Here is a 15289-nt window from a genome sequence, read left to right as displayed (position 1 = left end):
GTTTTATTATTTATTGCTTGATACTTAAATAGTCGTTTAAAGAATATGTTATGAACTCAATATCTTCTTCTTTGTACGAAGGCTCTAGACTTAATTCAGAAATGTTACAATTAAGTTCTGATATATTCTGCTCGGAAAACCACTGAATTGACAAATCATTAAAGATATCAGAGTATTTGAAACAGTTATTTATTGTTATTTCATTCACAAAAGAGGAAGCGTGATACACGTAGGTTAGATTTTGTTTTAAAAACCTATCTGAATGTGACTCAACGATCTTGTTAATGCTGTTGCCTACAATTATACAATGTTTTAAACTTGTGGTCCAGTTTTTCCACAGTAAATTGTTTAGTAACTGTTTTGGACAGTGGGGTAGAAAAAATAGGGTCTTTTTGTTGATCTTTCGTTTTGCCTCCTCGTTTTCTGCTATAATAAAACAGTTAAAGTTCTTGATTATTTCAATTTCTTCTGCAATAAAAACTGGATCATACAACAGTGAATCTCCTTTGCATATATCTTTAAGAGCAAGAATAAAAGCAAACTGATACCTTGAAGACACACACTGTGAAAAATTTCCAAGTCCGTATGTAATTATATCAACACTACTTAAATCTTCATTTTTCTCAAGAAGGTCCTTAGTAAACAGCCGAAAAAACTCAGAAGACTTTATCTCTTCTTTTGCAGATGTAACCCTCCTGAAAAAAATATTTATGGTTAGTTTAAAGTTGACGTAAATATGTCACCAACACGTTCAAATAAATTTTAAAGTTTTCGCTATGTCTGATTGCAGTGAGTATTGTATCTCTCTATTTCAGACAATGTCATTAGACTAGTAAGCCTCAAGAGTGACTGTACTGATACATGATATCCCCAGTGATCACTGATGAGCTTGGTCTTACGTCATTGGATCCTCCTGTATTCAGGACAAAGGCTACCTAATAGCTAAACTATCTCCCTCCAACTAACCCTAAGTATGGTCTGTCTGAGTGTGGTTAGTATATTTTTTTACAATTATGGATTTTCGAACTGTGTGTATGATAGTATATCTAGTTTATAGCGGAAATAACCGGTTATACACACATGATGATCAGGAATCTTAATACATCGTTCAGCTTGATTAAAGGAATGTGTATGCGTGTTAAAAAAATGTATCGTAACACTATTGAGTGTGAGGTGTTAACGGACTCATAGTCTGGCAAGTAAATAGGCCTACTGATTCCTAGGATCAAACTGCGGCCATTTAATTATTTCCTTCATTTTGCTCTTGGAAGGAAGAACTCAGTTCACAGTTTTGTTTGCCATCAGCCAGCGTTTTCAAAAACCACGATGAGTGTGTCATGTTACTCCAGTAAGCCCGTGGTTGATTATTGGATTATTTGTAGCCAGACTGGGGAGTTATTTTCAATTTTCAAAACTTTAAAACCCGTGGACACTCTGTACTAAGTAAACTATTTACGAACAAAACAAAGCTGTTGATATTCCCTAAGATCCTTCATGACGAAAAAGTAAACAAGCTCTGAGAAGTGTTATGATTGTTAGTCTAATTATATTTTTTTGTCCTAGGGCGCAAGGCACGAGCCCGGGGTTGTTTTCACATACTTACTTCAGGCTAGAGACCTAGGGGCTCGGGCACTATCACTTAGATAAAATCGGTACTTTTGTAAAATTATTTGTGATTTGGCAAGATTTGAACCCAGTACCTCAGGGACTGAAGTCCCGTGCTCTAACCACTAGACCAGCTCGCTCCCCATTTTTGATTAGGCCTATATTAAAACTTATTAAGTTTTACCTTAATTATTGATGTATCTGTACTTAAGTTGTAGCATAGACAAAAAGAATTAAATATAGACCGTCAGCTGTGCTGCGGTTACCATTGGTTCTGGCGCACACCGCTGGGATCGCCACGGTAGTTACAGCGTACGCGTTACGTAAACTACAGCGGTGTGCGCCGGAACTTATGGTAACCATGGTAACCGCAGCACGGCTGACAGTCTATATTTCATTCTTTTTGTCTATGGTTGTAGGCCTAATTGTACATTACTTACTCTATATACATTTTGCCAGCTTATGTGGCATCTTCAGGGGATCTTCCTTATATTATCACACTAACACAAACTATTGACAATAACTTACTTGTATTTAAGTTAACACAGGCCATTGTCACTATCGCGGTCCAGTCGATCGATTTATAATCATTGATTGATTGATTCTATAGGGGCGGACCTTGACCTGTTGCACGTCAGCCATTGATGGGCTTTTGCGCTCCCCACCTGGTACTTCAGAGTCTTTCAAACCTGAGTTGCTTAATGAACTTCAGCATCCTGTCTATGAGCTCCTCCTGAGGAACGTGTCTGCCCCTTGTCATTGCACCAAGAGTACTGTCCCTTAATTCAGAGCTGTGCAGTCGTTTACAATCATATTGGTGGGAGATCCTCCTTCCATTTTGTTTCTTTAACTGGGGGTGCTGGAATTATTGGCTGGTTGACGGTAGAAACTACGAACGGAATTCCCCAAAATGTAAAACTACCAAAATTCCAACTTCCCTAGTATGGGAGATGAAATGGAAGGACCTCCCATTAAACTGTCAACCCTTAGATTATTCTTTACGTCACACCTGTGGTCTAGTGGCTAGAACTGATAACTTAACACTCATGTGAAGTGAACTGGTATGTCTCTGGGCTGCATCAATTCTAGTCACAACCTAGTGCTAGTAGATAGATTTGTCCCATTAGGCCTTGCCTTAGAGGAGGCTTAAATTACTGTAGCCTACTCACACATTACTTATTGCTAAGTCTGGGCTTATCTGAAAAGGGCTTTGCACTGTGTTGAACATTGGGCACTGTAATATATACCAATCAACTAGGCATAGGATAAAATAAAATTTTGACTTACTCAACAACACTTTCCCGAGAGAAAACTTCAAGTCCTGTACTAGTGTAACAGCCGAAATTCTGAAGAAAAGAATTGTCTACTTTAGTATTACTACTGCGAGTTCTCCTTTTCTTAGACTTAATAACCTTAAAATCACCCATAAAAACAAAACAGAATCAGATGATAGATAAATAAATGAATGACAATGACGCAGGCGCAGGCAGGCTATGAAGTGATTGAATTAAAGTGAATGAAACGAATAGGAGAATAGGATCAGATTAGATTGGGTCTCAAAGCGGCCACTGGCACTGGGTCTAGTCATGCAGTCAACCAGCGGTATTATTATTTTTTTTAATTCTGATTTAACCATAGATTAAACCAATACACGGCGTGTCAAAGTCGATGTGCATCAAAGTAATAATTACTTGAATTAAATTTTCGGCAATACTCGTTCTGATCAATACTAACAACTGTTAATGTGGTTCAGAAATCAATAATAAATGTTGCTCTTCGGAAACCCCGTACAAAAATCCCTCAAATATCACTGTTGACGAATTTAAAGTTTTTTAGCATAACACAACTATTTATCAGAGTACTCGTTGTCTATATATAAAACAAAGTCGTGTTAGTTACACCACTTATGACTCAAGAAACGCTGGACCGATTTGAATTATTTTTGATTCGTTGTATTCGTCTTTCTTTGTCTCGATTAACATAGGCTTGTTCAGTTTTGTACTTAATATTAGGGCTATGCCCCACTGTTCTTTTAAGTTTGTATGTTAATCTTATGGAGCTATTGGAAGAATGTAAATAACAAATATATTAATTGAAGTCAGATGTAAATACTTAATTTGACAGTTCAAAGAGCAGGAGGTTAAGAGGTACAGGTTCTGCTCCCAAGATTCTTAAGTTGATTATGAGAATACTGTCACAACCCCACCACAAGTATGCATTCTCAATTTTAGATATGGAGGGTCACTATTGGCTCTGAAAGAAATATCCATTCTTAAGTTTTCGTGAAATTAACAGTTGGCCTGTTCTGACCAAACCAACTCTTGACCATGAGCAGTCCACGCTCAGCTGTTCATCACCTCCTCCCAGCTGACCAATACCGTACTCACATTTAATGTTGGTTTTTGTCGCAACTTTTATAGGTACTAAAATTATAATAAATAAAATAAAATGTTTGCATGGATACCTGTAAGTTTTTTTTATTTGTTTAGCTCTCGGTGTGGGGGAGCATAGCCCCTACCCGTGGAGCCGTTATTGCTATCTAGAGACCTTTAACTATTAATATATCTAATATTCAATGGTGATACTCAAGCCAACGTTTCACAATGTCTGTACTACTATAGGTTCACAGCCACAGGTGCAGTACGCTCACGCTGGATGTTCTCCAGATTCAGATCAGTGTTAATTGATCTTGTCGATGGCCTCCTTCACGTAACCAAGTTCACATGACAAGTACAACTGGAATTATTTCATAAAAAGTGTGTAGTACAAAGTTTTACCATCTCAGCTAGGAAAGTTAGCTGTGTAGAACTGGTAAAAAAAACAGCTACCTACCATGAAGAACGTCACATTTTTACAGGGATTCAGATGTTTTACTGCCCAATCAGGTAAGCTGCAGTAGTACGTTTTCTGTGGCTGCAGCAAGGCAAGGCCACACTAAAAAACAGGCCATGCTACAGCGTGGGCAGCGCAACACTACGTCACATTTACCATTTACCATCGATGTCTTCTCCGCCGTCCTTGTAGACAGGGGAATCGTAAATTTCTTGTAATAGTGTATGTGTGTGAGAGTGTAATTGAGCATTGCTTTCCTATTTGTTGTTTAGTTTATATTTGTGTTCGTTGATAAATTCAGTTAATTTATAATATGGTCGTTCAATTAGGTATTGTTTGAGTTGTTTTTAAAAGCTTTATTTTCACTTATTTCTTTGAGTTTTTTTGGCAAGAGATTAAACATTTTGATCCCCATGTTGTTTGGAGTTTTGCTGGTTTTGTTTAGCCTATGGTACCCTAAGTCTAGGTTTGTTTTGTTTCTGATATTGTAGTTGTGACATTGGGTTCTGAGTTGGGGAGGATTTGATTTGATTGAGGTAATAGTTTCAAAAAGGTAAAGGGAGATTACAGTTAGGATTTGGTTTTTTATAAAAAGAGGTTTGCAGTGGGCTTGTGGTTCATCTTGATCGATTTGTTCTATTATCCGAATTGCTTTCTTCTGTGAGGTTATTATTTTCTCGATGTGGATTTCATTTGCAGAGCCCCAGGCTATTATGCCATATCTGATATGTGATGAAAAAATTGCATGATAAGCAGTTATAGTGATTTCTTTGTTGGTTAGGCTTCTAATTCTAAGTGAAAACCAAAATAATATATATATTTAAAATCTATATCCGTACATCTAAAGTGAAGTCAATATATTTTCATAGTCCAGTAACCAAGCTTTCGTAAATACACAAATACCATTATTAGCTCCTAGCTGCTTCCAAACAAAACAACTGTTACAGCCTTACTTGCGACGTTGCCACTTCGAAGGCCACGGCCTGGATTGCCTGGAGTTAAAGGTGGCCGTGACACAAGCCAGTGTGCTTTTATTAAGCACGTAATCACGGCCGCCTTTAACTCCAGGCCGCGGCTTTCGAAGTGGCAACGTCGCAAGTGGTGTTGTAACAACTGTTTTGTTTGGAAGCAGCTAATGGTATTTGTGTATTTACGAAAGATCGGTTAACTGGACTATGACAATATTGAATCCGCTTAAACATGTACAGATATAGATTTTTAATTCATATTGTTTCGGTTTTCAATTCTGTATTTTATATTTTCAATATTTTAATAAATTGATGTTCATAAATTTAAATTTAAATCAATAAAATGCGAATTAATGAGCTGATATGTCACCTGTCTGCCATGTTATCTTATGGGACGTCTGTCAACTGTCACTAAACAACATCACTTTCGACGTTGGGCTAACCTAAAAACGTGTCGTAGGTGATTTGAAAAATTCTACAAACCACTAAAACTACCTCGATTTGAAATAAAATGTTTGAAAATAAAAATCTGTTATTGGAAGTGTAAATGTTTTAAATGTATTAAAATAGTAGGCTACCTACTGTTTTTTAAAGAATTAAATTAACTATTGATTTGAGATCCAAAAGTATGTTTTACAGATTTGTTAAGTTTTAAATCAAAAGGTAAAAAAATAAGCATACATTCTTATTACATTTTTTATTTAGAGTAATGCACTATAATTTCCTTGTGATAAAGAATAACAGAGAGTTGAATTTTTGTTGATGCATTCATTTATTTATTTCTGTACCTTTATTTTCAAATTACAAATGGAGACGTATCATCAAATTAGCCAGACTTGCAAAAGTATCTATGATATATATATATATTTAGACATTTACATGTAATGTTAAACAATTACAGAAAACATGAAAATCAAAATCACATCAAAACGTGTAAATACTATCATTGTCATTGCTATAGACAATTGACAATTAATCTTTATTTACACATTCATTAAGAATAGTAGTAGCGTCAACAACTTCAATATTATAGAATATATTGAAGTGCTATAGAATACAACTTCAATATTTTTATTACTCTATCTAATAAGCTGTTTTCTTATAATTTTAAAGTAAGGCAAAATCACAATTATTATATACAGAGAAAATAATAATACCGAGGACTCTGTGTAGTTATTGCAATATGCTTTTAAACAGTAGTGTGTACGGTATGTTTTAAAACAGTTTATAAAAATATAGTTGACATTTAAAACTCTTTTATGTATTATAAATTAACATTATTTTATGTCTTTGTGTCTAATATACAACTTGCAGCTTGTATCTACATATGTAAAGCAACTTAACATAAGTACTATATTACTTAACAGCACACTACTTAAATAACTTATTTTGTGTCAATATTTCATTCATGATTTAAATATAGTACTACAAAGCATTTTAATCTCTATTATTTTACCTGATATATATTAGTTACAATCATGTTTGAAATACCACTCATATCACATTTTGGACATTGATGTGAAAATATATCAGATCTCAAAGCTCAGGGCCGCCTAACGGGGTCGGTGTAGATGGAAAAATGTTCAGGATAGAGCAAAGCCTAAAGAGTTGGTGAACCTTTAAAGAATTTCTGAAAATAAAATTAGTTTTTAAGTTATTGTTTATTTATATCAAAACACCAAGTAGGGAATTGAGACTGTAATCCCAAACTATAGGCCCTACACCATTTTTATTGAATTAATTGGAAAATTCCTATGACTACTTTCATTGTTATTTGGTTGAAATGGTAATACCATAAATTAATAGTCAAAGGTAAAACCAATCAATCAGCCAATCCATAAATTAATCCTTAAGTCATCCATTTTTTGGACTGATAGAATTGCTATTCAAAATATGTACATAGGTAATACACAGTTTGGTTTCTTTTATAGAAATCACCTGTGATTTAAAGCGGGAATTTTTTTTAAGTTTATGTATTAGGTAGAAGATAGTAGATTTGCTGTAAATTGTTACATTTAATTTTCTCAATGCTAATCCACTGTTAAAAGTTACTTGTAAAAAAGGGCATACAATTTTTACGAGGATTCAAATTGTGCCACTTTATGGTCATTGCTCTTCAAGTATATATAAAATTATGTTGCTCGCGTGTGTTGTGTTGACAAGTACAAACATGCTCTGCTGCTGGTTTATACATGATGAGTTGAGTAGTAGTGTTGACAGCAAGTCATGACTCCCACTGAGGTATGGCCAGAGATAAAAATGGATAGGAGACTATAAAAATATGTATGTCATCAAGTGTTCGACAAATAAGGTCAATTGTTTGAGCCCAAGTAATAAGTGGGGTAGGTCTCACTGTGAATTGATCGATAAACTATCCAGAAATAGAAAATGTCATTAATAATTACAGTATACCATATACTAGTCAATGACTACTAACCCAGATTTTTCGATTATGTTTTTAACCAAACAAATTGATCTCAGGGCTTCTCAATCGGTTTAGTTCCACCAATACAGTAAACTATTCAATCTGATTTCATGTTATAGAAGATTTGCTTTTTGACAAATGTCTGCTAATGCATTATTTTACTCTACTCTGGCTCAGTAGTGGCTCACTTCTGGCTGTTACTAAAATCAAAGTCGCTGCTGTCTTCCTGAGTTGCAGATTTCTGAACAGCTGAAGACTCTGAATCGGACTCCAATATCTGCTTCATTGTAAGAGTAGGTTCTCTTGCCTCTCTGAAATAAATTGTTGGCTGTGAATGTAACATTTTTGGGTACATTTTATTAAAAAAATTTTTTTACTACGGTACCTTACCACTATGTTTTAAATTGTGCAGTAAAATTTTAAAAGTACTGTCACAGTTTAAAAAAAGGTTTCAACTTTGGGGTCAACAATAAATTATTGACATGGATTACACAGTTTGTTAGAACTACCGTATAATTTTATTGACTCCTCAATGTCACTTAAATTTATTATATTGTGTTGGTATAAAAAAAATAATAGAAAATATAATTTACCTGGAGCTGAGCTCTTCTTGTGTATAAGGGGTAGCTAATTCCTCTGAAACATCATTCAGTCAAGTTGTTGAAAAAATCATTATCGCCAATAATAAAAGTCATTAGGTAACATTTTTGACATTTAATTTAACCATATCAAATTATTGACAGTGTATTAAATTCATCTTGTCATTACCAAATCATGCTTACAAAAAACTATATGTCTTAAGTGATTTAGACACTTAAAGTACTACCAGTAAGTTAACAATAACATTAAACATGTTATAATACACTATTAGAGGTTCCATGATAAAAAATGCCATTTTGTTCCTTTCGTTTTATAAATAAAGTGATATCGTTTTATATCTGTAATGGCTAGAAATGATAAAGTGTCAGCATATTTAAAGCTGATAATTAACAAAGAAAATAGTAGCAGAATTTACACCTGTATATTTGTTAGGTCAGCTATGCATAAATTGCATGTAGATTAATAATTTAATTTTAAGTATATATTTTTTTTAGCTGTAGATGAGGATGGGTTTTGAAAAAACAAGAATGTGATGGTAGTTGCATTAATTAGTTGTGAGAACTCTTTTTTTATTTTAAATATTAACTATAATTTTTAAAATGAGAATAATAATTTTTAAAAGAGCTTTTTTCCTAGGTACCATGTCTATATTTTATAAGTTTAACCCAGGAGTGGTCGCATAGCTGGCATAATGACCTGGTACATTTTTGAATCTCAACCACAAAAATGAAAAAATAAAATAAGGGTACATACCTTGTTGTGTTGGATATTGACTATCATCTGGTTTAGGCACATAGTCTGGAGTACCGGTATTGTATACTTGTTCTGGATGGATTTGTTTGGTTTCTTCATATGGTAAATTTGCTCCATAAGGTTCCTGTTCATCATAAGGCTGCTGTTGAGGCTCTTTGTAATCATAAGGTTGAGTTTCTTCTACATAATTTTGGCTTTGATCTCCCGTGTAAGTCTGTTCTACTGTTGGCGTTTGATCATAGGGATAGTTATAGTTATCATACTGGTCACCAGCTCCTTGGTACTGATTGTCATATTGTTCTGCTGGTTGTTGCTCATACTGATCATAAGGAACTTCTGTTGGTTGTTGCTCATACTGATCATACGAAACTTCTGCTGGTTGTTGCTCATACTGATCATACGGAGCTTCTGATGGTTGTTGCTCATACTGATCATAGGGAACTTCTGATGGCTGTTGCTCATATTGATCATATGGAACTTCAGCTGGTTGTTGGTCGTACTGTTCATATGGAATTTGTGCCGGTCGTTTCTCATACTGATCATAGGGAACATTTGCTGGCTGTTGCTCATACTGCTCATACGGAACATCTGCTGGTGGTTGCTCATACTGATCATACGGAACTTCTGAAGGTTGTTGCTCGTATTGATCATATGGAACTTCTGATGGTTGTTGCTCGTATTGATCATAGGGAACTTCTGCTGGTTGTTGCTCGTATTGATCATATGGAACTTCTGCCGGTTGTTGCTCGTACTGATCGTATGGAGGTTCTGGTGGTTGTTGTTCATACTGATCATATGGAATTTCAGCGGGTTGTTGCTCATATTGGTCATATGGAACTTCTGCAGTTTGCTGTTCATATTGATCATATACACCTTCAGCCGTCGGTTGTTGATATTGACCATAAGGAACTTCAGCCGTTTGTTGGTCATACTGATCATATGGAAGTCCACCAGGCTCTTGTTGATACTGATCATAGGGAGGTTGCTGTTGCTGACTATACTGAGGGTCACCTTTCTCATATTGATCATCATATGTAGCATCAACTTTGTTGTAACCATACTGGGGTTCGTCTTGATATTCTGTATTATAATCTGTTTTATACTGTTCTGGTGCATTTGGAGGGACTCTTGATGAATCTTGTAATTCAGGAGCATGATGTTGTTCAGTGTACTCTGATGGATATTCACCTTCATGTTCTGCCACATAATTCTCAGATGAACCTACAGGCAGGTAATGTTCAGCGTTCTTGGCAGGATTTGTATACATTTCATCTTCATATTGCTTTTGAGAATAACTTTGAATGTCCTGTTGACTACCTCTGAAGTTTTTCTCTTCATATTCTAAAGGTTGATTTTCATTTGATGATTTCGTTGATTTTTTCTCCGATTCATACTTTTCTTTTCCATGTTCATGTTCAACGTACTCTTTATTTACGTAACCCTCTTGTTCCTTCTCATACAGATTTTCGGGTTTAGTATTTGGTTTAGTATCATAATTAGGTGGATACTCTGTCATGTCTTGATGTATGAATGTGTTTGGATCTTGAAACTGTTCAGGAGAATGAGAATCATTAGCGCTTTTTTGTTCTTGAACTTGAACTACCTGATTATCTCCATCATAACTAACATCGCTTTTAGCTTGTAACTCATCAAGTTCTTCAACCTTTCTACCTTGCATATTTACCAAACTACCATCTTTCTGCTGTTGATCTTGGCTTGACAATGATTGGATAGAGTCTTGTCCTATGTTTGTTTGTGTATTTTCCATGTCAGATTCTACGCCACCTGTATTATTAGGTGAAACATTTTTACAATGATCAAAATCTACGTCTAATGATGAGGGTTTTAAACTAGTTGTTTTAGAATGTTCATTTTCAAGCTCAGAAGAAGATTTTTTACTATCACCTAATTTTTCAATAGATGGCATCCTCTCATTTCCATCATCTCTGTGTATTTCATTTGCTATTGTAGTGTCTGGCACACTGTCATTTCTAGATACCAGGCCAAGTGGTGTATCTGTGTTGTGATTGTGCATGCTACCTTTTGTACTGGCTAAATCCTCAATCGAGGTTTTATCCAGTGCTTCAATACTATTTTCTTCTACATTTTCAAATGTGGGCTTAAGGATGTTATTCTTACTAGTTGTGGTTTTGTTTTCTAGGATGCTAATACTTTTGTCATTTTCATTTTCTTCTGAATATTTTAAATGTTCTGTGTTAGAACCAAACATTGGGTTCTTAAGAGATGCTTTCTCTTCCAAGGATGATTGTTTTTTGTTTTCACTATCTTCTGATTCCTTACCACCATTGCTTGAATGATATGGAATACTTTCTTTAAGAAAGCTTATGTCTTCATCATGACTTTGATAGCCATGCACTTTCTTAGGAAAGTGTTCACTAAGCAAACTTTCTTTTTCAGAATTTGTAAAACATTCAAAAGGAGTTGTAACTTCATCTAAGTTTGAGCTAACGTCTGTGTCCGATTTATCATTGTACAGAAACTCATTGCTAAATGATACTTTTTTTGGAGTTTGGGGAGGGTTTTTCAAGTTTTCATTAGATGCAGGGTTGTATTTTGGGGTAAATTTTCCTTCATAAGGTAAATTGTTACTATAATTACTTTTGACTCCATATGGACTGTAATCATCATAATCCTCACGGCTCCAGTTCGGAGTGTATGAGTACTCAGTTTGTGTATCAGCAGCATATCCATGTGGTGTGAATTCAGTGATTCTATTGTATGGATTACTTTCATCCATGCTTCGATTGTATGTGTCATCCGAGAACCCTGACTTTTTATGAAAGCTTTCAGATTGCAATAGAGGAGGATATTCATATCGACATCTATAATGTCTCCATTCTTTCCAGTCTTTCTTTTCATCAAAGCAAAAATTGGTTCTTTCACGGGTATTCAATTGAATATCATTACTTAAAATAGAATCCTGACTGCCATAAGTTTTATGAAGACTAGTGTTTCTCTTATCATGGGGTATTGCAATATCATCATACAAATATTGACTTACGCCACTATACTTTGACCCTAAATGGTATGAGACGTTATTTCTTCCACTGTGAATACTGTAAGAATGGCCACCACTGCTCAGGGGGTATAAATACTTACCATACTTAGATTCTGAAATCGGATCACTTAAATATGTTTTATCATAGTTTATGAGATATTTTTTGAATATATCATCAACAACTGTAAGAGGAGATTTAGATCTAACTGACGTTGGAGACACACCTCTGTGCATTATTTGATTATTAATGTTTTCTCTTTGAGGGGTTTTTGTTACTTCAATGAAAGATGGCCTTCCTCGATGTAAGGAATTTTCACTGAAAGAGGATTTTGTATTTTCATAAGGATGAAGGGTTGACAAATTACTTTTCATTGAGGTTGGAATTCTGTTTGAAGTTTTGAGAGAGGTAGCAGTTTGGTACAGTGAAGAGGGTCTTCTTAGAATTATAGGTTGTCGCTTTTCATGCAAAAAATGGCTGTATGTATTAGTCATATAACTGAAACTTTTCGATTTTGTAAGTGGTTTTGATGAGGAGAGTTTTGGTGTTATAGTTCGGGTCGAGCCAAGAACTGGGCTTGAATCTCTAGAGATGCTGTTGCTGAGAGAAGGACTGCTCCTGTGTAGAGATGTTTCACTTGCTTTGTTTAGCAATGTATTATTGCTTTCTAAACTGTTGTGTCCTGAGTAGTTACTGTATGAAGGAATACTTAAAAGAAAAGTATCAGAAGGTCCATCAAGAAGATGTTTTTGTTCCAAGTTAAACTGGTCAGTTGTTGTACTCACAGTAAATGTTGGGATACTGTTTTTAAAATGGTTTTCCTGTTCATAATTTCTCAAAGGTAGAAAACTCGTGGGTTGTGATGAAGCCCTTTCTTGAGAACTTTTAGAATCTTTTTCAATTTTCAAAGTGTCTTCAAACAGCATACGCCTTGAAAAGTGACTTTTTAATTTATCAGGGACTTTGTAGCTCAGATGATTTATTATTTCTGAGTTGGAAACAACCAAAGAATTTCTTCGAGTGATAGAAGGTGATCTTATGAAGGGTGAAGGAGATGTTGAGTATAATCTTCGAGGGGAAGAACTTAAGGACCTTTGAGATATATTTTCATTTTGGTCGCTGTTCAAACTTTCAAAACTTCGGTATCTACCATTGGCTTTTCTCAAACCTGGGTAGTGACGGTCCACAAATGATTCATAGTGTTGCTGGAACAATTGAAAAAGTTTAAATACAAATATGAAAAAATCATAATACACTTTGCATACTATGGTTGGAGCTAATAATGTTTCAATTCATGAAAACAATATCTTTAAGAAATTGGCAGCCATATTTTTTTATAAGATTTTTCTACTGGTACATATCTCGGTTTACAATATTTTATTTTGCACACAAATATTTAAAAATCATAACCAATGTTGATGGTAAACCCCTACTAACTTAAAACCAGCATTATATTACTGGAAACAAACTGTTTATATTTGTATCTATCATCTTTACTTCAGTATATTAATGCCATAGTGAAGTTCAAATCAAACCAGACCAATATAAGTTTACATTTACAAATTATTATCTTCTAAATGATGTATAGCCAAGTGAGAGTTTACCCTGAGAAGCCTCAGTCTGTCGGTTTTGGCCGTCAACATGGAGGCCCTGTTCTCCACATTGGCGAGGGATTGCAAGATCATGTCATTGCGGTCACATCGCAGCTTGTCTTGTCTCAACAGCTGACTGTAGTTGTTTCTTAACAGGTACATTTGCATTTCCTCCCTACAAAATTGATCCATTCAAAATTTGAGCAGTGGTGATATGAAAGCCAGCTATCATAATTAAAATAAGGTCCTGGTTTGACAGACGGTTCAAGCTTTTAATTTCAAAGTTCAAAGCTCAAACATTCATTGTCAGTATGAATGGTTCATTTGTGGTGGTGTCTCTGGTACGATGCTGTTTTATTTGCTGTAAAAATCTTTAAGCAACCCATATACATTTTTTGTGTTTATATGTATTATTTTTTATTTGTATCAATATTTCTTACTATTAAGAAATAGTATAGCAAAGGGACATTATTGGACATCAAGCGATGTACATATTTTACATTAGACTTCTACAGTCAAATACAAATATAAACATATGATTAAGCATTTAGATCTTAAAAATACTATAAAAATATTTGCTCACAAAAGAGAGTTATGCGTATCTAATGAAGACAGAATCACTGAAATGAGCATGATCCAATTTTATGAATAAAACTTGGACCATAAGAAAACTTGCATCAAGTAACATAATTTTATTTTCATTTGTCAGATTACTGTTCCGAAAACACCGCAACAAACAAAAAAATAAAGAAAAGGTTAGTAAATTAATATCGGCATTATGTCACAGAATAAAGAAAGAGACATTCTTTTAAATCAGGGGTTATATTTAGTATAAAATCATGCAAGAGCCTTTAGTATAACATGTCAAGAGTTTTATGAAGAAAAACTTCATTTACAGTCTATGATTGACTAATTGCAATTACTAATCTATTGGCTGAATTGACTAATCTTGATCTTAAAATACTGCCAAGTTTTGAGCACTTATGCAATATATACTTACTCTGATTTCCTGGCGTTGAGAAATTTGTTAAACTTATCCTCCAAAGCAAGGCGCTCGTCTTCACTGGAAAAATGCAAAAAATATGTTTACTCTATTATTTCATAATGTTTAAGAGTATGTAATACATGAATATCTATTCTATATACAATTCAGTTTTAAAAATCTTTGTACAACTAAATCTAGAGTTCTACTGGACCGATTATATTAACTAATGGGTCGTTGGAAAGCTTAAGTCGTGTAGATTTGCAAATAATTATGAAAGTTTGTTTTTGTTATGATTTATGGTGAAAATTTAAAAAAAAAACATGTTTTCCATAAGAAATACATTGGAAACGGTGTTTTTCACACTTTTTATTTGGGTGCGACTTTTTGCGGCCTTTTGTGAGTGTTTCCAAGAAGTGTATGGTATCAATTTGTAGGAAATTTTATTCTCTTTCAGAATATCACCTTCCACTTTAGTCGATATCCTCACCACTTAAAAGTTATTTGCAAAAAAG

The 15289-nt window shown here is 34.5% G+C and overlaps 3 protein-coding genes across 3 annotated transcripts; all 3 read right to left on the bottom strand.

Moving 5' to 3' along the window:
* Nucleotides 1-10: 10 nt before the first annotated feature.
* LOC128987855 (SRR1-like protein) lies at nucleotides 11-3075 on the bottom strand. Its single transcript, XM_054408913.1, has 2 exons — nucleotides 2893-3075; nucleotides 11-695 (listed from the first exon to the last, which is right to left on the bottom strand). Exons 1-2 carry the CDS (start codon nucleotides 3030-3032, stop codon nucleotides 11-13), a joined length of 825 nt encoding a protein of 274 aa, XP_054264888.1. The 5' UTR covers nucleotides 3033-3075.
* A 4922-nt stretch (nucleotides 3076-7997) lies between these two features.
* Nucleotides 7998-11941, bottom strand: LOC129001795 (uncharacterized). The gene is made up of 3 exons (XM_054429241.1): nucleotides 9184-11941; nucleotides 8424-8466; nucleotides 7998-8141 (listed from the first exon to the last, which is right to left on the bottom strand). Exons 1-3 carry the CDS (start codon nucleotides 11939-11941, stop codon nucleotides 8015-8017), a joined length of 2928 nt encoding a protein of 975 aa, XP_054285216.1. The 3' UTR covers nucleotides 7998-8014.
* An 806-nt stretch (nucleotides 11942-12747) lies between these two features.
* Nucleotides 12748-13960, bottom strand: LOC129001786 (uncharacterized). The gene is made up of 3 exons (XM_054429231.1): nucleotides 13805-13960; nucleotides 12910-13405; nucleotides 12748-12818 (listed from the first exon to the last, which is right to left on the bottom strand). The coding sequence occupies exons 1-3, from the start codon at nucleotides 13958-13960 to the stop codon at nucleotides 12748-12750; spliced, it is 723 nt and encodes a 240-aa protein (XP_054285206.1).
* Between the last annotated feature and the right edge of the window lie 1329 nt (nucleotides 13961-15289).

The sequence above is a fragment of the Macrosteles quadrilineatus genome, unplaced genomic scaffold, assembly GCF_028750875.1.
Source record: "Macrosteles quadrilineatus isolate MER2022 unplaced genomic scaffold, UCM_ALF_1.0 Scaffold_1__1_contigs__length_201487025, whole genome shotgun sequence".
Lineage (NCBI taxonomy): Eukaryota > Metazoa > Arthropoda > Insecta > Hemiptera > Cicadellidae > Macrosteles > Macrosteles quadrilineatus.
Note: the sequence above shows the minus strand (reverse complement) of the source record. Positions and strands in the feature narration are given on the sequence as shown.